The sequence below is a fragment of the Physella acuta genome, unplaced genomic scaffold, assembly GCF_028476545.2.
Source record: "Physella acuta isolate Inbredline_101_S28 unplaced genomic scaffold, ASM2847654v3 ptg000579l, whole genome shotgun sequence".
Classification (NCBI taxonomy): domain Eukaryota; kingdom Metazoa; phylum Mollusca; class Gastropoda; family Physidae; genus Physella; species Physella acuta.
In genome coordinates, this window is record NW_026732098.1 from 515,929 (window position 1) to 542,150 (window position 26,222).

A 26,222-nucleotide genomic window follows, 5' to 3' on the forward strand; every position below is an offset into this window, starting at 1 on the left:
TTAACATTTACAGATAGTCAAATGACAGTATCAACATTTACAGGTAGTCAAATGACACAGTATCAACATCATAGGATGGACCGGCCCAGACGCTATCTGGGGGGGGGGGGGAGTAACTGTTACAAAGGATGGACCGGCAGATAGGCCCAAACAAAGCTGGACGCCTTGTGTGGGGGGGGGGGGGGGGGAGGGAGGAGTTACGCCTTGCATCATGGGATGGACGTGGCCATTTACAGGTAGTCAAATGACACAGTATCAACATTTACAGGTAGTCAAATGACACAGTATCAACATTTACAGGTAGTTAAACATCAACATTCACTAATTACACATTGCTACAAAAATCGATCACAAAACGTTACAATGTTCTAGAAAGCCCACCCCTACATCCCTTCATATACCACCAGCCAACCGATTACAACCAGAATCTCTTACTCTCCCTCTAGGCCTACCAGTCGAAAAAAAAAACACGAATCGGTGACAATCGTTCACACACTTTAGGAGTCTAAAAATAGAATCAATTCAATTAAAACGTAGATCAGACAGGTAGGTAAACCGTAAATCAGACTTTAAAGGGAGGTAATAAAACAGGTCTGCATACAGCCAGGGACAACTGGGTTAGTTTGAACTGAGGAGCGGGTAGGTTTTTAGGGTAGGTTTAAAACTACAAGTTTAAAAACTAGCACAATAAAAAATAACGGCAGGTGGACATTTAAGCTGATCAGAGTAAAAAGTCATGGAAAAGTAATAGGAAAAAAACCCTATCACTTCAGAAGAGACGGAATATTTATATTAACCTTGAATTAACTTTAACAATGTTTCAAAAATGGATTTTTCGAACTGTAAAAAAAGATTTATAATTAATTTTTGTTGATTAGCCATTCATTAGTTCAGCACCCGGCCAAAGCTTGAGGTGTCAACTTTGACAAGTTTTCAAGTTGATGCTGTGACATTTACGTATGCTCCCCCCCCCCCACACGTATGGTCAAGGTGACAACAGGTGTCAATGGATTTCCATTCTTGACACGGGTGTTACAACACACCAGTCAACACACCAGTCAAACAACACAGCAGTTGTATTAGTTAGAGCGGGAAATATGACGCCAAAGCAGAATGATGTAAATTATGACGTATATCAGAGTGGATGACGTCCTCTCCCGGGATAAATCAGGGGAGGGGGGGGGTGGGGTTACTGATGTAGAAATCTGATGTAATTATACCAGTTTCCCATATCTATCTAGCCTGTACCCTGACGGTGTCTGGTCATTATTTGACTGGCTAGCCTGTACCCTGACGGTGTGTGACCAGTGTTGAAGTGGCTAACGTCCACCACGTGCTACTGACCACCGTCTTCACGTGATTGTTGTCCCATTGCGTGTTCACGTGACGTGGACCTCGTGACTGTCCGATGACGTAACATGACAAACATCTTACATCATCAACGTCCCATCTGAAGAATCGGCCAAAGAGTACGGAACAGATAAGCTATTTTTAGACCGGTCTTGGTGTCAGGCCCAATTAGCCTTCAGCAAGTTAATGAGTCAAACAGCCATACCGTGTGTATCTGTCTGATTATTGTCGTCTAATCGGCTGACCATCGGAGTGGGGTGGGGGATCGAAGTCGTGTAATTAAATGTAAGAGACTTAAGATAAACAATGACGCAATGTTAATTAGCTGTGTGGGTAATGGAGGTGGGGTAAGCTAATGAGACAGGTGGGATAACACGCGAGACAGGTGTCGTAGGTTAATGATACAGGTGAGAACTAATGATACGACAGGCAGTTGTGGGCTCTCATCATTAATTAGGTGTAGTCGTTAACACCGACGTCCCGGTTGTGGTGAGAAAATTATGGTTCAAATACCTGGTCGTGTTAGGGCGATCACACAGCCGTGTTAGGGCGATCACACAGCCGTGTTAGGGCGATCACACGGTGGATCACACAGCCGTGTTAGGGCGATCACACGGTGGATCACACAGCCGTGTTAGGGCGATCACACAGCCGTGTTAGGGCGATCACACAGCCGTGTTAGGGCGATCACACAGCCGTGTTAGGGCGATCACACAGCCGTTAGGGTGATCACACAGCGTCATTCAGATTTCTCACTCAGCGAACCCCCCCCCCCCCCCCCTTAAATTTATAAAATCCCTTCACATCCCCCACCCCAGAAGGTTATTATATCGCGCTACATATATCTGCTTTATTGTGGTAAAAAAAAAACGTTTTCTGGACTTGGTCTTAAGGTTACTATAAACCAAACACCAGATTTAGTGTAATCGTGGAGAAGTACTATCTACTATTAAGAAAACAGGACATTAAAAAAAAGAGAAACAGATAATAAAAAAACTGTAAACACAGATAAGAAGCAGAAGTGAAGACTGGGAATACAGGCCACTGACCTACGTGGATCGTGCGAGCAGACGATTGGTTTTTTTAGGGAAACTAACTGGACAAACTCGGTAAGTTACAGACTTGTATCGGCTGACTAATTATCTCCTCACTGACCCACCCCCACCACACCCCCAGCTGCTGATGACGACACGAGCTCCCCCCCCCCCCCCCCCAACAGTTCCAGTCGGAAGACTAACGTCAATGACGTAACGGGTCGTGATGTAGTTCCGACACTCGTGGTGCCTTATCTGTTGTCTCGTGACTCGGGTCAAACGGCTGGCAAGTGTTACATCATAGTTTTCATAGGCTGATGGGCCGGACGGGACCAAGCGCCATCGCCATCTGGGGGGGGGGGGGTAACAGTTACATCATAGGATGGACCGGCAGATAGGCCCAAACAAAGCTGGACGCCTTATGGGGGGGGGGGGGAGTTACGCCTTGCATCATGGGATGGACGTGACCAGGGAGTAGGCCTCGTGGTACTGACGATATCAGGGGGTGGGGGTTGGAGGGGTAGAGTTGCATCATTGTCCGGACGCTACCAATGAGATACAGATCAGACTGGACGGTGCCCCCCCACCCCCCCCCCCCCCCACCCTTGATGAAACCCAAGTCAGGTGGCGCCAGTGTCCAGTTGATACCATCTGCTCTCGTCTGCTACAGTCCATCAGTGCAAGTACTCATCTATTCACAGAAAAGTATTGCCATTTTATTTTTTCAATATTTGGACAACATGACACGTAAATGTGTGTTAACTGTTTGTTTTGCCAAGATAGTGTTGACAGATCTTGAACTAACCGCTGTATCGGCCTTTACTAAGTAGGAACTTTTTTATCTTATGATTTGGTGGTTGATAGAATTGTCCCACAAAGGCGTGTACCACCGTGAGACTCGTGTCCCACCACAAACACAGGTCTCAGTTGACACCGTCTAGACATGCTCAGCTTCTAAATCCTACATTATACGCCCCCCCCCCAGCATACACCTGACACAGGTAGAGCCTAGATTGAACTTTCATCCGTTGATCTCGCTAGCCGATACATCACGAGCCGACGCTGTGGGCTAATCCGGCGAGATTTCATCCATCATAATCTACGCCAGTCACTGATTTAATAAGCCACGTCCAACAGATAAGTTGCACGTCCAACAGATAAGTTGCACTACATCATTCGTGTCAGGCGAGCTTGTCCAGCAACTGGCCAGTCGTCCAGCAACTGGCCGGTCGTTAAGCAACTGGCCGGTCGTCCAGCAACTAGCCAGTCTTCCAGCAACTAGCCAGTCGTCCACCACCACAGCAAACACCTCTTGTATCCCCGCCAACAAACCGTATCAAACTAGGTCAGCCCACAAGGCCACGAGAGGCGGGAAACTGACCAGCCGGCGTGAATGGAATGTCGTCTGCCAACAAGGGCTGACCGCTGTCCGCATCACGTGACCGGGTTGGGGTGATAAGAAAATACCTACACGTCACTCAACAGACGCGGGACCGGCGGGGAGAGGTAAACATCTTCCACCTGTCGGCGGGATAATTCACCGACACACCCCCCACCCCCCACGAGAACGATACCCCGCCCTGCCCCCATACCACACCACCCCCTGAGTGACGATGAAAGTTACGACGCGTAGACCTAGGTCTGTCCACTGTACTCAAAAGATGGCAAATTAATTGTTGTGTTGGAGTGTAGACAAAGAGGGGCTGTCACTACCCCTCTCATCCAGTCCCTCTAGCACTACCCCTCTCATCCAGTCCCTCTGGCTCTACCCCTCTCATCCAGTCCCTCTGGCTCTACCCCTCTCATCCAGTCCCTCTGGTACTACCCCTCTCATCCAGTCCCTCTGGTACTACCCCTCTCATCCAGTCCCTCTGGTACTACCCCCCTCATCCAGTCCCTCTAGCACTACCCCTCTCATGTGATCCCCACCACGGGCCGGTACATACACACTTGCCCTACTGATCTCCCACAGGCTGTGGAGTCCTTGTGCCGCCGGTCACCCCCGGGGCTAGAGATAAACCTGCCCGGGGAGCGGGACGAGACGTTTAGATATGGAGCATGTGTGGAGGGGAGGGGAGGGTTACATCCAACAGAGCTCTGAAACATTCGGACAATGACATACCAGAAACCCTCGCCATAACAGCTCATCAGGTCAGCTGACCACTGATAGAGTTACAGTGTCCACGTGATGCGGTGTTATGTCTGTGGTGTGGATGCGGTGTTATGTCTGTGGTGTGGATGCGGTGTTATGTCTGTGGTGTGGATGCGGTGTTATGTCTGTGGTGTGGATGCGGTGTTATGTCTGTGGTGTGGATGTGGTGTTATGTCTGTGGTGTGGATGCGGTGTTATGTCTGTGGTGTGGATGCGGTGTTATGTCTGTGGTGTGGATGCGGTGTTATGTCTGTGGTGTGGATGCGGTGTTATGTCTGTGGTGTGGATGTGGTGTTATGTCTGTGGTATGGATGCGGTGTTATGTCTGTGGTGTGGATGCGGTGTTATGTCTGTGGTGTGGATGCGGTGTTATGTCTGTGGTGTGGATGCGGTGTTGTGTCTGTGGTGTGGATGCGGTGTTGTGTCTGTGGTGTGGATGCGGTGTTATGTCTGTGGTGTGGATGCGGTGTTATGTCTGTGGTGTGGATGCGGTGTTATGTCTGTGGTGTGGATGCGGTGTTGTGTCTGTGGTGTGGATGCGGTGTTATGTCTGTGGTGTGGATGCGGTGTTATGTCTGTGGTGTGGATGCGGTGTTGTGTCTGTGGTGTGGATGCGGTGTTATGTCTGTGGTGTGGATGCGGTGTTGTGTCTGTGGTGTGGATGCGGTGTTATGTCTGTGGTGTGGATGCGGTGTTATGTCTGTGGTGTGGATGCGGTGTTATGTCTGTGGTGTGGATGCGGTGTTGTGTCTGTGGTGTGGATGCGGTGTTATGTCTGTGGTGTGGATGCGGTGTTATGTCTGTGGTGTGGATGCGGTGTTGTGTCTGTGGTGTGGATGACGGCCTGTAAACATTGTATCCACACGGATGTCTGTAACAACGTATCCGCTGGACTGATGTGGATGCCGGCACGTCAAGATGGTATCCACGGTGTCTGAGATATCCAATGAATCCACTCGGTGGTGGAGCGTTATCACAGTGTGAACAATCCACTCGGTGGTGGAACGTTATCACAGTGTGAACGTGTCAAGTGGGTGACATTGACCTCTCCAGTGAAAACAGGTCGCCGTTGTCATGGAGACCACGATAAAGATGGAGAAATTGTAGACATCAACTCTACAAATTATGTATTTGTTAGTAAGCTTACATGCGCAATCAAGTTTTTGGTCCATAGCCTACCGTTTACCGTTGACAAGAAAAAAAGTATCGAGAATGCTTCTGAATATTGTATTTATGTTTACTTTGTGCTGCTAGAGAATCATTTGCAAGTATATGTGAGGTTAAAGATGTACATCTAGCAGCATAAAGATGGCGTTGCTTAGTCGGTGATAAACAGTTAATACACGTGATGATAATTGTAAACATAGATTTGTGTAATTGTTCAAGTTTCTGATATCTGTAGGGTTAATGGTAGCGTTTGTTTTCTCCCTAGCCGTGAGAGTTTGATGGTCAGTGAATTCTATTAACTCTTTCAACTAAACCAATCGTGATGAAAACTTGTCTGCTGGACTGAAACAGTAGCCATCTTGGTGGAATTACCATCCCTGAGTACAAGAGGTATCACCCCCCCACACCTCAGGCTAACAAGCGAGGGTTGAGCGTGACACCATCTACAAACTAGGCGGTGAGGCGATGCTTACACTTACCGTGTAGCGAGGGGAGGGGCGGTCAAGCTACGGCTCGCTGAATGGACACCATGTGTGCGGCACGATTTCTTGTCAGTCCCCAGGGGAGGGGGAGGGGCGGTGAAGAGGCCAAAGAGACGGAGTATTCTCAAGACGAGTGCAGGGGTTGGGGCGGGGGTACGCCATCAGACATGTTGGGAGGGGGGGAGGGATACGCCTCAAAACTTGCCTAACACAGCGTACCAAACCCACGTGCTCATGAAGGCCTACTACAAGAAGAGAGTGACCTTGACACATTTACAACAACTTTGCCACCCCCCCCCACGTTGTCATTAACTTTTTAAATAATATATATATAGCCTATAACACGTAGAACACTACAATAACACCACATCTATCGTCAGGTCTAGAACACTACAACAACACCACATCTATCGTCAGGTCTAGAACACTACAACAACACCACATCTATCGTCAGGTCTAGAACACTACAACAACACCACATCTATCGTCAGGTCTAGAACACTACAACAACACCACATCTATCGTCAGGTCTAGAACACTACAACAACACCACATCTATCGTCAGGTCTAGAACACTACAACAACACCACATCTATCGTCAGGTCTAGAACACTACAACAACACCACATCTATCGTCAGGTCTAGAACACTACAACAACACCACATCTATCGTCAGGTCTAGAACACTACAACAACACTACATCTATCGTCAGGTCTAATTAGGGCCGTGCTAATTAAGGTCCCGAACACAGATGTTTGTGTAGAAGCAGCCGACACATGTGCTGGTATCGTCTAGTCGTGTGCTGGTGACGACGAGTACAATGACAACACCAGACGTGTTGTAACATCAACACGAGCGAGCAGTGTCACAACAAACCCGTGTCACGCCAGTATTGACAACACACGCCCGATCAATCTACCTCACCAACTAAACCTGACCCCGCAACACACATTCCATGTAACACACATCCCACGTAACACACATTCCATGTAACACACATTCCGTGTAACACACATTCCATGCTCGCGGCTTACGAGCGCTTCAATATTTAATCAACTTCTATCTGGTAGGTCTACTCATTAGAAGACAAAATAGAACATGACAGGTGTGCCCGATCGTCGCCAATAAATAACATAACGTCTGCATAACGGCCCAGACTTAGTCGACCATCACACAATACCAAATACATCACGGATACGTTAGCCTAGACCCTAACAAATATCACGGTCATAGGCCTACAGGATGCTTGTCTAGCCCCAAACTGACCAATCACACCACGGACATACAGGACACACTAACCCGACCCTCCCCTGGTCTAACACAGGTCTAGACCAACGCGCCCCAATTATGAATGCCACCTTTAATGAAGATACCGCGATGAATGAGGTCCTTGTGACGATATCACCAAACACTAAGTAAACATACGGGGAGCCACTCGGTGCGACTTTGTTGTCGTCTATAAAATCGTTTGCATAAACAATAACGGCCATTCTAAAATCCGAAATGACGTCACTTAGCACACGCACGTGAAACACGACAGACCACGTGGTCCTAATTATCATAAACCACCATCCACGGTCTAAAAGCTAGATTGTACACTGAGATGTTGATACGTGTGATGTAAGGTGTTTGGATTGGTAAACGGAAAAAAAGTCACAGAAAAAAAGTCACAGAAAAAAAGTCACAGTGGAAAAATTTTATCGGAAAAAAAGTCACAGAAAAAAAGTCACAAAAATCTTTTTAGAAATATTTTGATTTATTTGTTAGGAATTGTATAATTTTGTATGTTTATTTTTGTGGGTTGTATTTTTGATAGCATAAATTATTTATAGACGTTAAAAGCATTATGGTTTATAACAATTGTAAGTAAAAAATACTCTAAGATAATTTACACAACAATCTCAACTTTTGCTACGTATTTAGTTAAATACGCGGTAGAAAAGTTTATAAAAGAAATTTAAGCAAATTTTGCCGTAGGCTATTCACCTGGTCGGCCTCTCCTCAGTAGGCATTGTCCGAACATATTTTGTGTTGTTGACGTTATGCGTCAATGACAGCCTTTGAACCTTGTCGGCTTTCTGTTTGATCCTAAGTTTTGTTATGTAATGAGCGTGATAAATGTGGGCAGTAAAGGTGGTTGAACTGAGCGTAACTATTGTTGCCGTGAGTTGAGGACAGCAAGTCAGATGAACTTACCATTTCACGGTAATTTAATGTTGGTATTTAAAAAAAACATGATGAAAACCGTGGACATTGGAGCATTCTATTAAATGCTACTAATCTTAAGTTTAAAATAATTACAATGTTCATACTTCTTACTAAATATTTTTAGATGAATTATAAAAATTACTATGCGTATACAGCCTACACACATTACATTAAATTTAATTAATCCTAAGTTAATGTGCACTCTCTAAATATTTAATACACAAAAGTATTACCAAATATCAAGCAAATATATATTTTTGACTTTTTTTCCTGTGACTTTTTTTCTGTGTTTTTTTCCTGTGTTTTTTTTTTTTCCTGTGACTTTTTTACCTACAATCGTTTGGAATATCGCATGTATGAGGCTGAAACTTTTTAAATGGAAACGTACTTTCAATACTTTCTTTTGGACGTAATGTACCAACATTTGCACACCTCAGGGTATGTCCTGTTGTAGACGTACTCATACAGAACAATCACAACATCCACTACCCATACAAAAAATCGACATACACAATACATCTACATACAAGTTAGGGGTAGTCAAACCAACACATCTCCCCGCCGCCAGATTTATAAGAACTTCACATGTAGCGTAACCGCTGTGTTCTTTTAGTAAATCTCGTGCAACCCACCAAAGAACAAGCAGAAAAATATTTAGAAAAAGCAAAAATCAGGGGGCTTTATTACCTAACAGGGAGGAGGAGTTACCGCCCCTCACCACTTTATACTCGAGCTCTAGAGGCTAAGATTTCAGAGAGCGAGGCGGTTTGTACACATCACATTACGCTTAGCGTACAAATTGTGTACACAATGTTACTTGATACAACTAGAGGGAAGATGTTAATTCCTGTAAAAATTTAACTCTCGATAGATGAGTCGTTGAAAGATTAGACATACAATGATCAGTTAACAGTGAACTGCGGCATACCGTGGTCATAATACTAGAAACACCTATCAAAAAAGTTTGTCCCGACCCTACGACCAAGCTAACTGTGGACTATTTTCACGTCGGGCCTACGAGATCGACGTCGTTATGGAATCAACTGGTTAAACCATCCACACAAAGTCAAGGTTGTCCTAACCCAACTCAACCTTGACCGACATACGACCAGTGGGTGAAGCTTGACAGATGAGTGGTTCAGGCATGGAGTGAGTTAACGCTTCACGCATGAACTGACGCCACTCAAAACTTCTCTGAGAAACGAAATCCCGTGTTCGCTAGGTCTAAAAACTGATGAAATCATTGATGCTCGCAACTCCGTCCCGAGTTGCATCAGATTTCAGGATCACTCGACCCCACCCAGACCTTGGTCTACCACAACTACACGCCTAACCTGTTCAAACAACGGTTGGCAGAACACGGGCTACATAAACTTGTTTTAAACAACTGGTCATAGCCGGGTAGACTACTAACCCCAGAGCCTACTACACACATCAGATACATCCTGACAATCAGCATCACGTGACAGAGGTCAAGTTAAGCTGGTCACTTCACACTTGTCATAATGGCGGAGATAAAACACTGAGGTGTCTAATTAGGCTAGGCTGGCTTGTATGGCGAGCTTATGATAGGCCATGATTATGGGTGTGGGGAAATTGCGAGACGCGAAAAGCGAAATGGCGAGGCGGGAAAATGCGAGAAGGTAATGCGAGACATACCTGCGGAATCAAGGGAAATAGCGAGACACCTTTTTGCGAAAAAAAAGTTTTTTATCATACTTTCTTCATCTTTATTTATTTAAATTATTTTTTTGTTTTAAAGCAAACAAGCATGTAGCCATACCCTTTAACACGAGGTTGTATGTTGTTATTTTTGTATCTAGATTTTATTATACATATAGATCTAGATAGATACTAAGAAGATAGATCTATATCTAGATCTATCTATTTAAAAAATCCTAACATCGTTGCTGTGCTACTGTCATCGCCCGCTCTCGTTAGCGAGAGGAAAATCCCGTCTCAGTCGGCATTAATTTTAAAAATCTAGCCCGCTCATGTTTTTACAAATGTGAGCTGTATCATTGTGAATTGGTATAATCTTGTCAGCAGCAGATATATTCAGTTCATTAGACTCCCATTTATACTGCGCTAACACAGAACACGAATATGAACAGAAAGAAAAAAAATGTGCGTGTGTAGATAATCTGAATAAAGTCCGCTATCGACAAAACTACCATTTAATAGCTAAAAGAGGTCATTCATAAATGACGTCACGCTTTTTTTGACGATTTTTACCCCCCCCCCCCCTTCCGTCACACATTTTCACTAAAATGACGTCACAACTCGGCCTAGAACCCCCTTCAAAATTGCAGTTGAATTTTTTTTTTAAACATCGATATTTTTCAAAAATCTTGTCTGATATCTATCAAAATAGAGTATTTTAATCAATTCCTATTACAATTTATTAAAACAGTTTTCTAAAACGCAAAATAACGTCTAAAATTCTTTTTCTAACATTGCTTTTTTAAACTGACGTCACAACATCTACCCTCCCCCTCATCACACATTTTTATGCAACAATACAAAATATGTTTGCGGCGGCAGCGGATTCGGGCACGGCGATCTTCAAAGACGGTAAATCAGGCGGCCTCGGCGTTCCACACAAAAGACAGAAGTCGGCGGTATTTCCATCTGTTTCGAACAAGGTGGTATTCTAAGTCGACACAAAAGATGGGGGGAGTTGACAAATCATCAGTATGTCTAGCGACGGAAAAATCGGAAGTTTTAACAATGTAAACGAAACGTCTTTGAAGTCTGGACCAAATACCACTGAAAATCGGGTGCGGTAAATTTTTCGCAGAAATCTTAGCATTTCAACACCATCCAGCGTTAGTATCGGGTTGTGGAAAAATGCGAGACAAAAAGTCACGTGACCGACCGTTTTCGCGCCCTTCTCGCATTTTCCCGCCTCGCCATTTCGCTTTTCGCGTCTCGCAATTTCCCCACACCCCATGATTATCATTGAAAATGTTCATGTTATGTGACAGCTTTCGAGGGTATGTGGGAAGCCTTTATAATAGAACAATAGGCGCTACTCTGTGAGGGACGCTGGGGAATATCAAATGTATGTATGTTGGGAATCGACACACGTTGGCTAACATATGTTGATACAAAGAAGGTACATTCACATACAATAAAGATGAACCATATCAAATTGTTATTATTCACGCATATAAAGTTCAGTGTTTACTAAGATGGACATTACAAGGTAGACATTGGACAAAAATTAAACAGGCGATTGGGAGATAATGTGTTGAAGGATGGCAGAAATACCACATTCAGGAGAGCATTACATTTGATAGATATTAATGTGGGGTATTCCACAAGGTTTAAAATAACTTACTACAATGGCCCATTACAATTGTTACTATTGGTTAGAAAGTTGTGTGTTAGGTGACAAAAACAGATCCGACATATTAGTAGTAAAGAGTGGGCGTTGTCTGTAAGTTGTTTTTAATAACGTCACGCATGGGTGAGTACATCCCTCTGCATTTCCCCATCATTAAACTACGCAACACTTATCGAGGCCCACAATAAAACATACCAAACCGTTACTGGTAATTATGGTACATCAATGCTATTTTTATCTACTTTAGTCACTTAGTGAATTGTAGGTTGAACATTTTAATTAGAAATTTATAATAATAGGCCTAATTGTATAACCGACTAGGCCTTACAGTGAAAAAGGTAAATCTAGAATAATTTAATAATTAGTGATAACAACATCATAGTCTACAGACCTATAATATAATAATAAATATCGACTAGGGCGTAAAGCTAGACCTAACGTATTTAATTAAGAATGGCCTAAACTAATGCTTTTTATGGGATTAGAAATTGTCTTAGTGCCCACCCCATCCGGGTTTAAAACTGTAACAAACGTTTGGTTATGCCCAGATCTAGAAATCTAGATTAGATCTAGATCTAGATCTATTTACTTAGGCCTACTACACTTCCAATTGTAAAAGTGGACTTATTTATGCCTAGCCCATGATATTATTATTTTCATATTTTGTATTTAGGGCAATTTAGGCCTAAAAAAAAATCCACAATCAGATTTCACTCAGATCTAGATCTAGAATCTTGCTGATCTAATTGTTGTAAGTCAAGTTGAATAATAAATTCTTAATGTGTCAAAAAGACAAGGACTAAGACTAGACTTATATAGATCTAGATCTATATAGAATCTACTATATCTAGATCTAGACAGATTATTAAAAAGAAAAATCGTCGACCCGGTTAGTAAACGCAGAGTAGGGGGCCTAATGAGCGTAGGCCTGTGTCAGTGTGAGAAGCACAACACGACACGAACGGGCTAGGCCAAACGTGAGACAACGAAAAAGTCGAAACGTTATTAAAAAGTTGGGTAAAAGTTGTCTCAAGTATTTAAAAAACGATAAAATAACTACTCACATGGCGGGCTAGTCTGTTTCTTTGAGTTATTCCTAGCTGAACTTCACTGGGAAACTTTCGAAGCCTGACACAAACTAGAAAAAGCGAAAAATGTGTCGGTCCCAACCAATCCTAGCTTTGTTTACAGTACACACTGGCGTGAACTCTGATCTCGCTGTGTGCTGCTGCCCGCGCGACTAGAGTGACAGCAGTGGCTGTGGAAATATTCGTCTCGCGCAGTTCAAGTTTTTAGGTCGACAGGGGAGGGAACTGGGGAAATGGGAGACAGCGGGCCAACTCAAAAAAAAAAATTAATTGTATTTTTCTCTTTAGACATAGGCTAATTAAAATTAACAAATGTAAATTGATTTAATATTATTTATAGAATTATTTGTTTAATATAATGTAAACAATATAATGGAGTTAACATAATGTCTATAGTACATTCATTGACGACTGAAAGTTAAATGGGCGGGGCTAAGTAGGTCTACAGAGAATCGCTTACCAGGCCTAGGCAATTTTAATGAGACAATTATCTTTTAATTCGTGGTTTTTTTTTTTGTTTTCTTTAAAGTAGTTTATAATGTAAACTTTAAAAAATATTTTTATTTACACGTATAAACAACTAATGTTTTTATAAATCATCTAAACTAATAAAACAAACGACTCGGTATCCCTCTATCAAAATAGAAATTAGTATTGAAAAACACAATGTGTCCTTATTACACCCTCCTCCTCTTGCTCTTCACGTAAACAATGAAATATCTCCATACATTATTTTTGGTACCTGCACGTTTGGTAAATTACAGGATATAGAGATAAGTGTAGCATGAGAATAGCAAACAAATACCATAGTTTCTAGGATGTGTTTAAGGATAAACTTTATTAAATGGGGATGTGTCAGCTGTAGAGCTAACTAATAAACAAGTGCATTATAACAGCTGAGGCAAAAAGAATGAGTAGTCTCTTATTTTAATCCAATTAATGAAGGGTACTCATCTCAGCTGAGTGAGCAAACAGGATTCGTGTATAAAAAGACCAGGATTTGAACCCAAGACTACATCCCCCGCCCCCCCTTGTCAATAAATGTCGAGTGCTAAAATATATTGTTGTTTGTGGGGGTGTGAGGGTGTGTGAGATGAGAGAGAGGTTTCTAGAAATGTTATACAATATTCTGGGGTCTGCAGTGGTCTACTAATTGTTGGGGGTCATGAGGGGGGGGGATGTTTTATCATTTTTTTGTAAGTGGTATTGAAAATTGTTAGGGCATTATCACAGGGTTTTTTTTTTAATATAAGATTAATAAGATTATCCTTGTCTTTGTGTTTTTCTAGACTGGCTTGGCGTGTAAGCTAACACCATGTATTTAACACAATACACGTCTAATCTATCGAGGATGTATGAAGAGATCATCTCACGAGGACTTATGAAGAGATTATCTCTATAGCCACGTGATACCCATAATTTATTTTATAGGTGGCAAACCTTTTCGTTTTACTGGGCTGTATCATGATTTATGGTGGAGGGGGGGGGGGAGCTAATGTTATATAACAGGATGGGGTCGTTGCTGGGGTCTACACCTTATATCACGTTGTCGAGTGGATCCGCGGTATCTATCTAGCGAGTTGTGAACTGTAAGCATAAAACAATACGAGCTTGGTCAGGTACAATTGAGTACAGACGTACAGACGTACCGACATACAGACGTACAGACGGATGTAGTCAGGTTTATGGATATCACTTGAGCCCTGTTGCTCGTGTGTAGCCCGGGGCTGTCCGACTGTTTGTTTAGCCCCCCCCCCACCCCCCCCCCCCCGTCGGACGTGACCCTCAGCACGGAGACGTTGTGGGGGGGGGGGGGGTGGAGACAGGTAGTGGGTTGGTTCATGTTGTCTACACGTTTCCTGTAGGTGTGTTAGGTGATGTGTAAGGTTGGCGATGTGATGTGTAGGTTGGTTTGGTGATGTGTAGGTTGGTTTGATGATGTGTAGGTTGGTTTGATGATGTGTAGGTTGGTTTGGTGATGTGTAGGTTGGCCATGTGATGTGTAGGTTGGTTTGGTGATGTGTAGGTTGGCCATGTGATGTGTAGGTTGGTTTGGTGATGTGTAGGTTGGCCATGTGATGTGTAGGTTGGTTTGGTGATGTGTAGGTTGGCCATGTGATGTGTAGGTTGGTTTGGTGATGTGTAGGTTGGTTTGGTGATGTGTAGGTTGGCCATGTGATGTGTAGGTTGTTTGGTGATGTGTAGGTTGGCCATGTGATGTGTAGGTTGGTTTGGTGATGTGTAGGTTGGCCATGTGATGTGTAGGTTGGTTTGGTGATGTGTAGGTTGGTTTGGTGATGTGTAGGTTGGCCATGTGATGTGTAGGTTGGTTTGGTAATGTGTAGGTTGGCCATGTGATGTGTAGGTTGGCCATGTGATGTGTAGGTTGGCCATGTTATGTGTAGGTTAGTTTGGTGATGTGTATGTTGGTTTGATGATGTGTAGGTTGGTTTGGTGATGTGTAGGTTGGTTTGGTGATGTGTAGGTTGGTTTGGTGATGTGTAGGTTGGCCATGTGATGTGAAGGTTGGCCATGTGATGTGTAGGTTGGCCATGTGATGTGTAGGTTGGCCATGTGATGTGTAGGTTGGCCATGTGATGTGTAGGTTGGTTTGGTGATGTGTAGGTTGGCCATGTGATGTGTAGGTTGGTTTGGTGATGTGTAGGTTGGCCTGTGATGTGTAGGTTGGTTTGGTGATGTGTAGGTTGGTTTGGTGATGTGTAGGTTGGCCATGTGATGTGTAGGTTGGCCATGTGATGTGTAGGTTGGCCATGTGATGTGTAGGTTGGCCATGTGATGTGTAGGTTGGTTTGGTGATGTGTAGGTTGGTTTGGTGATGTGTAGGTTGGCCATGTGATGTGTAGGTTGGTTTGGTGATGTGTAGGTTGGCCTGTGATGTGTAGGTTGGTTTGGTGATGTGTAGGTTGGTTTGGTGATGTGTAGGTTGGCCATGTGATGTGTAGGTTGGCCATGTGATGTGTAGGTTGGCCATGTGATGTGTAGGTTGGTTTGGTGATGTGTAGGTTGGTTTGGTGATGTGTAGGTTGGCCATGTGATGTGTAGGTTGGTTTGGTGATGTGTAGGTTGGTTTGGTGATGTGTAAGGTTGGTTTGGTGATGTGTAGGTTGGCCATGTGATGTGTAGGTTGGTTTGGTGATGTGTAGGTTGGTTTGGTGATGTGTAGGTTGGTTTGGTGATGTGTAGGTTGGTTTGGTGATGTGTAGGTTGGTTTGGTGATGTGTAGATAGGTTTGGTGATGTGTAGGTTGGTTTGGTGGTGAGTAGGTTGGCCATGTGATGTGTAGGTTGGTTTGGTGATGTGTAAGGTTGGTTTGGTGATGTGTAGGTTGGTTTGGTGGTGAGTAGGTTGGCCATGTGATGTGTAGGTTGGTTTGGTGATGTGTAGGTTGGCCGTGTGATGTGTAGGTTGGTTTGGTGATGTGATGGTTGCTTAGGTGATGTGTAGGTTGGTTTGGTGATGTGTAGGTTGGGGATATGATGTGTAGGTTGGTTTGGTGATGTGTAGGTTGGGGATATGATGTGTAGGTTGGTTTGGTGATGTGTAGGTTGGGGATATGATGTGTAGGTTGGTTTGGTGATGTGTAGGTTGGGGATATGATGTGTAGGTTGGTTTGGTGATGTGTAGGTTGGCCATGTGATGTGTAGGTTGGTTTGGTGATGTGTAGGTTGGTTTGGTGGTGAGTAGGTTGGCCATGTGATGTGTAGGTTGGTTTGGTGATGTGTAGGTTGGTTTGGTGATGTGTAGGTTGGTTTGGTGATGTGTAGGTTGGCCATGTGATGTGTAGGTTGGTTTGGTGGTGAGTAGGTTGGCCATGTGATGTGTAGGTTGGTTTGGATGTGTAGGTTGCTTAGGTGATGTGTAGGTTGGCTAGCAGGTCTGCAGGCTTAATGGTTGTCTGTATCGGAAGGTGGCTGAAGAAGTGGTTGTTGATGCTACGTTGATAAGGGGTTGTCCTTAGTGTCATAAGGGGTTGTCCTTAGTGTCATAAGGGGTTGTCCTTAGTGTCATAAGGGGTTGTCCTTAGTGTCATAAGGGGTTGTCCTTAGTGTCATAAGGGGTTGTCCTTAGTGTCATCTGTGGCCGATAGTTGGCTGACATCACTACCTTTTATTGAAATGTGTTGTTAAAATATTGAGAGAATATTACGATCTCACCAGCAGTATTGCTTTAACCCGCTGTTTTTAACTGTATGTCAGCTTTAGTTTGAAACTTTCCTGCTGGCTTCTCCTGCTGTACAGTAAAACATTTAAGTTGGTGGTTCCTTCAGCACATTTGTTAATTTTGTCAATAGAGGAATGCCGGTGTTAAGTCATCTTTAAGTCATCTTTAAGTCATCTTTAAGTCATTTTTAAAGCATCTTGTGTGTTAAAATATAAAGGTCAAAAGGGTAGGTTTTTTTTTTATTCTTCAGTCAAAAATGTCAGCTGAATTACATCTTTTATTATAATTTTTTTTTTAAATGTATTACAAGGGACGCAACTCCTCTTCACTAAACATTATTTCTGATTACCTTCCTTTACTGTCATTTTTGTTTTCTATTTTCATGAAAATGTAGATTTTGTGCCTGGTTGGTGTGCAGTAGGCCTATCTAAAAATTTACTAGGTGGTTCATATGGATCGGAGGAAAGGGGGATACACCAAGAAGAAAAACATTGTATTAAATGACATCAACAATCCAGAGACGCTTTCAGTTAAAAGGTCAGTATTTGATCTCAGGTCAACACGCAATAATTCCTCACACCACCCTGGAATAAACCAACATTTTAAAAACTAATTTAATATCAAGCTATGTCCTACGTGCCCTCTCTACTAAAGCATGAACTAAATTGTATCAGTTCACTGAGAAAATTGTGAACCCAACCTTCTTTTGGTAAGGGGAGATTACTGTGAAGTGTAAGCGATATGTTTGAGTTACTTCCCTTGACGCACTATTGAAATGCTGGGATACCTTTAAACGTACCAAGGGATTTAATCGGTATAATTATTTAAAGATTCTTGTGGGTTATCTGACCATTTTTATGACAGCCAGCAAAAGTTGTGAGGTTATTTTGTTGTACAGCGTGTGAAAGTGTCTGATGGGTGTGTACCTGTCAGACAGATTTGTTGGATGGAGGATACCCGTCGGTCTGTCGGTCCGAATAAAATTGAAATTGTAATCCGAGCCGAGGCTATCATTGTTAGGGTTGTCTTCCCCTGTCAGACGTCTAGGTCAGTGAGAAGGGGAAGTAATTCTACCCCGTGCTCACAAAGCAGCCAATCAATGAGCGCGTTACATTTGTGACACGCCAAACGAGTAATCACAGCGGGACTACTTGGCCCTCGCATCACAACCTACGTCACGGAGCTATCTACTGTATCAAGGGCATCCGTCTTTCAAGGTCGTTGCCATCTTGGTAAAGCATCTGCCACTTCAGCGAGTATAATTTTTTTTAATGTGATTACTTTAACATTTTTAACGTATTACAACTTAACATGTCACCCCACCTGTAGGTAGCCATGTTGCCCACCTGTAGAGTGACAGTGTCACCTCCCCCCCCATTTGAGTGGCCATATCACCCAAAGAGTGACCATGTCGTCCTATATGTAGAGTGGCCCTGTTATGTCACCCAACTTGTAGTTTTACTTGATCTTGTTGCAAAAAAAAACCCCCACATTTCTTGATATTATTCCTGTATCAGGTGAGCAGCATAGCTAGCTCGTTCATAGTCTGATCACAGGGCAGTGGCGTTGCTAGGAGGGGGAGGGGGTGAAGTGGGACCAGGAGCCTATTTTTAAATGTTGAACTGAAAACAGGGGAGGCAAAACAGGGTTTTGAATTCAGGAACAGTAAGATCTACTCCTGAACATAGACCCTGACTTTAACAATAAACAAACAAAATGGTTTGAAAATGTTTATTACATTTTAAATATATACAAACAGTAATTACAAAAGTGTATTCTACACAAGTTAATACTTTTGTCTTTTTCATGTAAAAGCTCTACAAAGTTCATTTAACATGAATATCTGTTACTCGTTAGACAACCACCTTTTCACACACAAATTCTTGTAGCACACTCGCGACATCGTTATGTGATGAATGAAATGGGTCAAAGACTTGATGATTGGTTCAGTGACCGGACATGACGACACATTCAACCTGCGCAGGACGTCACACAAAAGTTGTGCGGGGAGCCTCTATTTGCTGCCCTTACGACCGTGGCCATGACCCCGTCCGTGACTTCCCTTGGAGTCGTTTGAACCTCGGCGTCCGTGGCCATGACCTCCACCATTGCCGTGACCTTTACCTGGGTGACAGCCCAAAGCCTCTGGAAGTTTAAAGAAAATGATGATGTACCAAATAATCATAGAGGACATGTTTGTTTTTTATATAGTGCGTTCAATATAATTTTAAATTTTGAACATGTTATTATGAGAATAAGTTTAAGTAAGGCAGGACAGTTAACTCACAAGAGAAGTTGTGTTTTTTTTTTTGAGAAATTATGTACCAAATTATCATAGAGAGGGTGTGATTTTTTATGTGGTGCCTTCAATAATTATAATCTTAAATTTTGGACATATGTTATTATGAGCATAAGTTTAAGTAAGACGGAACATTTATCATACGAGTCAACATCCGGATCAGCGTAGGAGTGACGTATTAATCAGTTAATCAGTTACGTGTAGTTTTAACTTAACATCAGTTACATAACTACGGTCATCATTTAAAAAAAAAATTCTCAGGCGCGGGGGAGGGGGGGGGGGCCAAATAGTTTGGCGTCTGTCAGACTTTGCTGGATGAAATATTTATTTGCGCGTCAGAACGTTGTTGGTGTTGATGACGTCATACACGTGTACGCTCTGATTGTTTGTATTTTTCTCGTCGCTAGGCTAGCATTGAAGCAGGTGCTTGATTACCTAATTAGTAATGTGTGATTGGAGTGTCATTATGTAGGCGCATGGATCCGTTACGGTCCTCTGGTGAAGCGTGACTTGAGGGTTTGACTGCGATCTCTTTTTATTTTAACGTCCTAATATTTACCCCCCCCCCCCCCGCCATATCTAAACTGACGTGATAGGTTCCTCAAGTGTTTACTAGAGCGTGTCGCCCCTTGGTCGCCAATCATCCACTCCTCTAAGTCTAATGATCAGCCGTTCTCCACTTCATCTATATTGATCCGATACTTTCTGTTTCCATCTTTGGCGGATTTTAGGATAAGCCCAAACAAACCAACAACAAACCAACAACCATCAACGAACAAATAACAACCAACAAATCACTAACAATACTCTAGCAGCAAACAAATAAACAACAACGACCAACAACCAACAAACAACAACGACCAACAACCAACAAACAAACAACAACGACCAACAAACAACAACGACCAACAACCAACAAACAACAACGACCAACAACCAACAAACCCAACTTACTCATTGTTGACGATCCACAGCCCATAGCAAATAATTTAGGTCACGTTCAACACACACAAAAGTCAAGGTCAAGTTCAACACAAAAAAGTCACCTGAAAGAGAAAATAAAATCAGATTCAAATCGAATCCCAGATATCGATTTTTAGGCTGTTATTGATTTCTTGGTTAGCTTATGTCTTTTTACCGTCTATGTCGTAAATAAAAATGTAGGTCTTAGGATGGGGGGGGGGGGGGGCTGTGACTGAGAACATTTTAATAGTGAAAACAGGATCAACGTATATTTAAATTAAGCAAGACATAGCCATGTGACCTGTATCGAGACATTGAGGTCAGAGGTCAAAAGACAGACGTGCGGGTGTTTTTAGCCTCGCTTTGAATATGGGACGGCGTGGTCTGGTGTTAGAGCGCACGACTACTAACAGGAAAGTCCATATGTCCGCAGAATTGTGTTGGGTGACTTACTTAGCTCAAGTAGGGCAGGTAAATAGGGCAGGTTATGGGATTGACCTCACAGCCCACACTGTCCCCCACAGTCCCCTCACTGTCCCCTCACTGTCTCCCACAGTCCCCTCACTGTCTCCCACAGTCCCCTCACTGTCTCCCACAGTCCCCTCACTGTCTCCCACAGTCCCCTCACTGTCTCCCAAAGTCCCCTCACTGTCTCCCACAGCCCCCTCACTGTCCCCCACTGTCCCCCCACTGTCCCCCCCCCCCCCCCACTATCTCTTCTTGTCCTGAGGTCACAATAACAAGTGAACCCTACATATACCGTATGGGCAGTCATGTCCAAAAGTATTTTAAGGAGCACCACGTAAATCTGGGAGGTTTCCATTCCCCCCCCCCCCCCACACACACACTAACAGCTATTGCAAAGGCCGCAACTCTTTAAATAGCCTACCAAGCCACTTGGTCGCAATGTTTACTTTGTTTGTTCCATGCAAATTTATTGAGAAGTTTGTCAACGTTTTTAACTGTTGTGAACTTGTTCAAATTTCAAATAATTAAAGACGCGACGTTAAATATAGAAACATGTTCACACCTATCACCCATTCAGCTTAGACTAAAAGTCAATTTTTTTAGCTTAAAGCTTTAATCATAGTTTGACACAGGAAATATTTGTATTAAACAACAAAGGCTTTCTAAATCACAAAACATTGAAGGTACAGACTGCTGGAGTTAAAATAGAAGATTGGACATGATGGTTTCTGTGATAGATATAACGATGTGACTCCAGGATAGACAAGACTCTATGACGTGACTCCAGATATAGCTCCAGGAACACAACCACTATGACTCCAGACATATTGACGTGACTCCAGGATAGAAAAAACATCATGATGTTATTCCAAAGATAAATATGCCACACATACAATATCGATTAGAATTTTCTACGGCAGTAAAATATAGGAAGAAATCATCATGACCTTACCAGCAAAGCAGACAAACAGAAACATCAATTAATAACATTGGGTAAATCTATCTTGATTGTTTTACTTACCAGCCACGATGTTCTCTCTCCAAAAAAGTTGCCGACTAACTAATCTTCATCGTTTTTATACACGTTGATTGATACGGAATCAATCAGAAAAATCTGGCACAATTTATTGGCTCGCTAGAGTTCTACACCGCTGGGGGAAGGGGGGGGGGGTGTTTGTTGTGGCTCGGTATCTAGGGGCGTTGTTCCACTTTTAGGTTATGCAAGATCGGGTGGGGAGGTGGGGGTGGGGGTGAAGGGGTACTTTAAGGAATGGGGGTAAAAAAATAACCTACTTGTGATTTATGTTTACAATAAACTGTGACGCAGATAGTACGAGCGTGCTGATGTCATACATCATTGGCGCTCCACGAATTCTTTCTGTCGTATCGATTGATTTTTGTTTCAAAGGTGAATTGTTTGTCATAGTTTAACTTAAACATATAGACACATTGGTCAAACATGCTGGTCAAACATGCTGGTTGGACATGCTGGTTGGACGTGCTGGTTGGACATGCTGGTTGGACATGCTGGTTGGACATGCTGGTCAGACATGCTGGTTGAACATGCTGGTTGGACATGCTGGTCAGACATGCTGGTCAGACATGCTGGTTGGACATGCTGGTTGGACGTGCTGGTTGGACATGCTGGTTGAACATGCTGGTCAGACATGCTGGTTGGACATGCTGGTCAGACATGCTGGTTGAACATGCTGGTCAGACATGCTGGTTGAACATGCTGGTCAGACATGCTGGTCAGACATGCTGGTTGGACATGCTGGTCAGACATGCTGGTTGAACATGCTGGTCAGACATGCTGGTTGGACATGCTGGTCAGACATGCTGGTCAGACATGCTGGTCAGACATGCTGGTTGGACATGCTGGTTGGACGTGCTGGTTGGACATGCTGGTTGAACGTGCTGGTTGGACATGCTGGTCAGACATGCTGGTTGAACATGCTGGTTGGACATGCTGGTCAGACATGCTGGTCAGACATGCTGGTTGGACACGTTGGTCAGACATGCTGGTCAGACATGCTGGTTGGACATGCTGGTCAGACATGCTGGTTGGACATGCTGGTCAGACATGCTGGTCAGACATGTTGGTCAAACATGTTGGTCAGACATGCTGGTTGGACGTGCGAGACAAAGAGTTTTTCATCAACATCATTTAAACCTCAACATAATGAACAACATCCCAACAGCAACAGTCCAACAACAACAGCCCAACAACAACAGCAAAATAAAATACTTTAAAAAAACTTTTTAAAAAACCACGTTTTTCTTGTGGACTAAAAAGTAGAAAATGATTTTTTCTTTTGTGCTTCCTCGAGCTGTGCAGGTTCTTGTGATGACTGACAAAAAACGTGGGTACGTTCACCATCAAATTTCCCGACCCATCTGCCCGACCCACGTTTGTACAGAATGAAATGGACAAATCTGACAACATGATTTGAGTTGTTCTATTAATAGCCATTCATAGTTGTTTTTTTCTGCCTGAGTATGTACAGGGAACGTATGGGAGGGTGGGAGAGGAAGGGGGGGGTTAAGATTGTGACTGTAGTAGTAAGATTTATGATGTGTGCTTACGGGAGTCACGTGACACAGAAACCCAAGGTTGTAGGTTACCACCCAGCCGATGTCGTCTGTCGCTGGTATCGGGTTTTTTAACCGTCGATTACTCTTGATCTATGACTTCTCTTTTATCAAATGTAGTTCAAGCAAATTGTTTGAGAAACGGTCGGTCGTCATTCTGCAAATTCCAGCACATTTTATTCGATATATGGAGTCGATGTATGTATGTGTGTAGTTATTTGTGAGTGTATGTGTGTGTCTATGTTTATGTGTAAGTGTCTAGGTGTATATGAAACCGAAAACATCGATGGTGCCATCCCTATAGTATGTGTGTGTCTATGTTTATGCGTCTATGTGTAAGTGTCATCCCTATAGTATGTGTGTGTCTATGTTTATGTGTCTATGTGTAAGTGCCATCCCTATAGTATGTGTGTGTCTATGTTTATGTGTCTATGTGTAAGTGCCATCCCTATAGTATGTGTGTGTCTATGTTTATGTGTCTATATGTAACTGCCATTTCTATAGTATGTGTGTGTCTATGTTTATGTGTCTATGTGTAAGTGCCATCCCTATAGTAAGTGTGTGTCTATGTTTATGTGTCTATGTGTAAGTGCCATCCCTATAGTATGTGTGTGTCTATGTTTATGTATCTATATGTAACTGCCATTTCTATAGTATGTGTGTGTCTATGTTTATGTGTCTATGTGTAAGTGCCATCTCTATAGTAAGTGTGTGTCTATGTTTATGTGTCTATGTGTAAGTGCCATCCCTATAGTATGTGTGTGTCTATGTTTATGTATCTATATGTAACTGCCATTTCTATAGTATGTGTGTGTCTATGTTTATGTGTCTGTGTGTAAGTGCCATCCCTAAGTAGTATATTAGGTCCCTTTTGGGTCGCATGGGTGAAGGAGCCATGGGTGAGCAGGAGCAGGAGCAGGATGCGGAACAAAGGATATATAGTAAAATACTCACCCACCTGGCGGAGGGTGAAGGAGCCGGCGGGACAATGAGATATAGTAAAATACTCACCCACCGGGGTGAGGGTGGGTGAGGGCGAAGGAGCAGGCGCAGGGTGAAGGAGCCGCAGGCGCAATGACATATAGTAAAATACTCACCCACCTGGGTGAGCAGGTGGGTGAGGGTGAAGGAGCCGCAGGCGCAAAGGCATATAGTAAAATACTCACCCACCCTAGGGTGGGTGAGCAGGTGGGGGAGTAGGTCAGTAGGTCACCACCGGTGACCTTGTGACGTAATCAGTGACCTTGTGACGTAATCAGTGACCTAGTTACGTAATTTTAATGAGTTTTTTAATTAGTTTGAATTTAATTAATTTGATTTTAATTAATTTTTATTAACGAGTTACGTAATTTGATTATTTGTTTGTATTTTGTTTTGTTTAATTTGTTTAATTACTTTGTTTATATTGTGTAATTTTTATTAACGAGTTACGTAATTGGATTATTTGTTTACTTTTTAATTATTTTTATTTTGTTTATTTTTTAATTTTATTTTATTTTATAATTAGTTAAATTATTATTAACTAGTTACGTAATTTGATTTTAATTACTTTTGTTTATTTATTTATTTGATATATTTCTTTTCTTTGATGTATGGTATTTAAAATAAAAGACACTGTTTATTTGATTGTATGTATGTTTAATAGTAAACCAATAGGGGTGTTGGTGGATGAGAGGGGGAGTAATGATGGGGTTTGAGGGTAGGGGTGCGTTAGCGTGTACTTTGTGAATAACATCCATTAACCAGACATGTAACACCTGTTACGTATCGACCGCCCGCGAAGTTTTCTCGGCGCTGCCCGTTTTAATGGGAATGTATTGATCGCACCCACTGGGCCATCACAGCATGATGTCCCACCTAATTAAATTTTTGTTATGCTTCACCGAGTTTCCCCCGCTCGGTTTGAAAGGTCATGGTAATTAACGACGTACATTAAGTGGCTTTCCGCGAAGTACGTAGGTCATTATGCAACAGCTGTGTAATATCGATCGCATCCACTGACCATCACACCTAATTAAATTGGTCACGCATCGTAAGTGTAGCGACATCGGTAACTATTCGCTTATAGCGAGGTCAGCGAACACCGATCGATTTGTCAGCTCCGTGAAGCCCTTAGGTAACAGCTGGTGCTGTAATTAGTCACGGCTCTCGGCTTTTTTCATTAGATTACAGCTGTCCATGAACTATGTTCACATATCGTACGCCCGGTCATTCTTTGATCAAATTAAAAAATTTTGTTTCCACATGTCCTACGAACCGTCCCTTGCTATGTATGAAAGATTAATGGTTGTAACTATTCGCTTATAGCGAGGGTCAACGAAAACAAAATATATTTAAGGGTCGGAATTTTCTTTCAACCACCGTTAAATCAGGTTTTGAGACGAAACGAAGTCTCGGTAGGTTCATATTTGTCTGTAGGATTGTCATACAGCCTTTGTCTCTTATCTAGTAATCGCTTCCTCTACCTATTGTTTACAACACGCTTACAAAGAAAAAATATCCCACCCCTCTACTTGAGACATAAAATACAAAAGTGTATTGAGCCTTGTCACAGGAAACAAAAACGGTGGCGTCTAATGTTGTTAACCCTTGTCTTCCTAAATTATTTTTTAACTTGTTAAAGAAATTGACTGTTTAGTTAAGGATTCTGACGCGAATTTTTTCACAAGGGACGATACTCGTGTCTGTAGACAAGGCTGTTCTAATTTTAGAACAGTTGTCTTTCCTTTCGTTTCTCTATTAGGGAAGACCTATGGGGAAGACACGCAACACGTCTTTTAAAATGTAAACAACCGTGCACGGGGTGCACTTAAAATAAACCCCGCTGCGAAAATGACAATGGCCTGGTGACACTTTTTGGAAAACACGCTTTCATGTAAATAAAATA

At 42.8% G+C, this 26,222-nt stretch overlaps 1 protein-coding gene and 1 long non-coding RNA gene across 3 annotated transcripts in view; both read right to left on the reverse strand.

Annotated features, from left to right (window-relative positions):
* The window catches only part of LOC131946995 (innexin unc-9-like), a 35,930-nt gene extending 22,870 nt beyond the window's left edge, over positions 1 to 13,060 (reverse strand). For both annotated transcript variants that reach the window (XR_009387814.1, XM_059308071.1), the window contains exon 1: positions 12,808 to 13,060. Coding sequence is in view for 1 of the 2 variants with exons in the window: in XM_059308071.1 (XP_059164054.1) it covers positions 12,808 to 12,809 (2 nt within the window). In the remaining variant the exon portion in view is untranslated. The remainder of the gene's footprint in view (positions 1 to 12,807) is intronic.
* A 5,670-nt stretch (positions 13,061 to 18,730) lies between these two features.
* LOC131947005 (uncharacterized) lies at positions 18,731 to 21,886 on the reverse strand. Its single transcript, XR_009387815.1, has 3 exons — positions 21,765 to 21,886; positions 20,267 to 20,358; positions 18,731 to 19,158 (listed from the first exon to the last, which is right to left on the reverse strand). It is a non-coding gene; the product is annotated as an uncharacterized LOC131947005 (long non-coding RNA).
* Between the last annotated feature and the right edge of the window lie 4,336 nt (positions 21,887 to 26,222).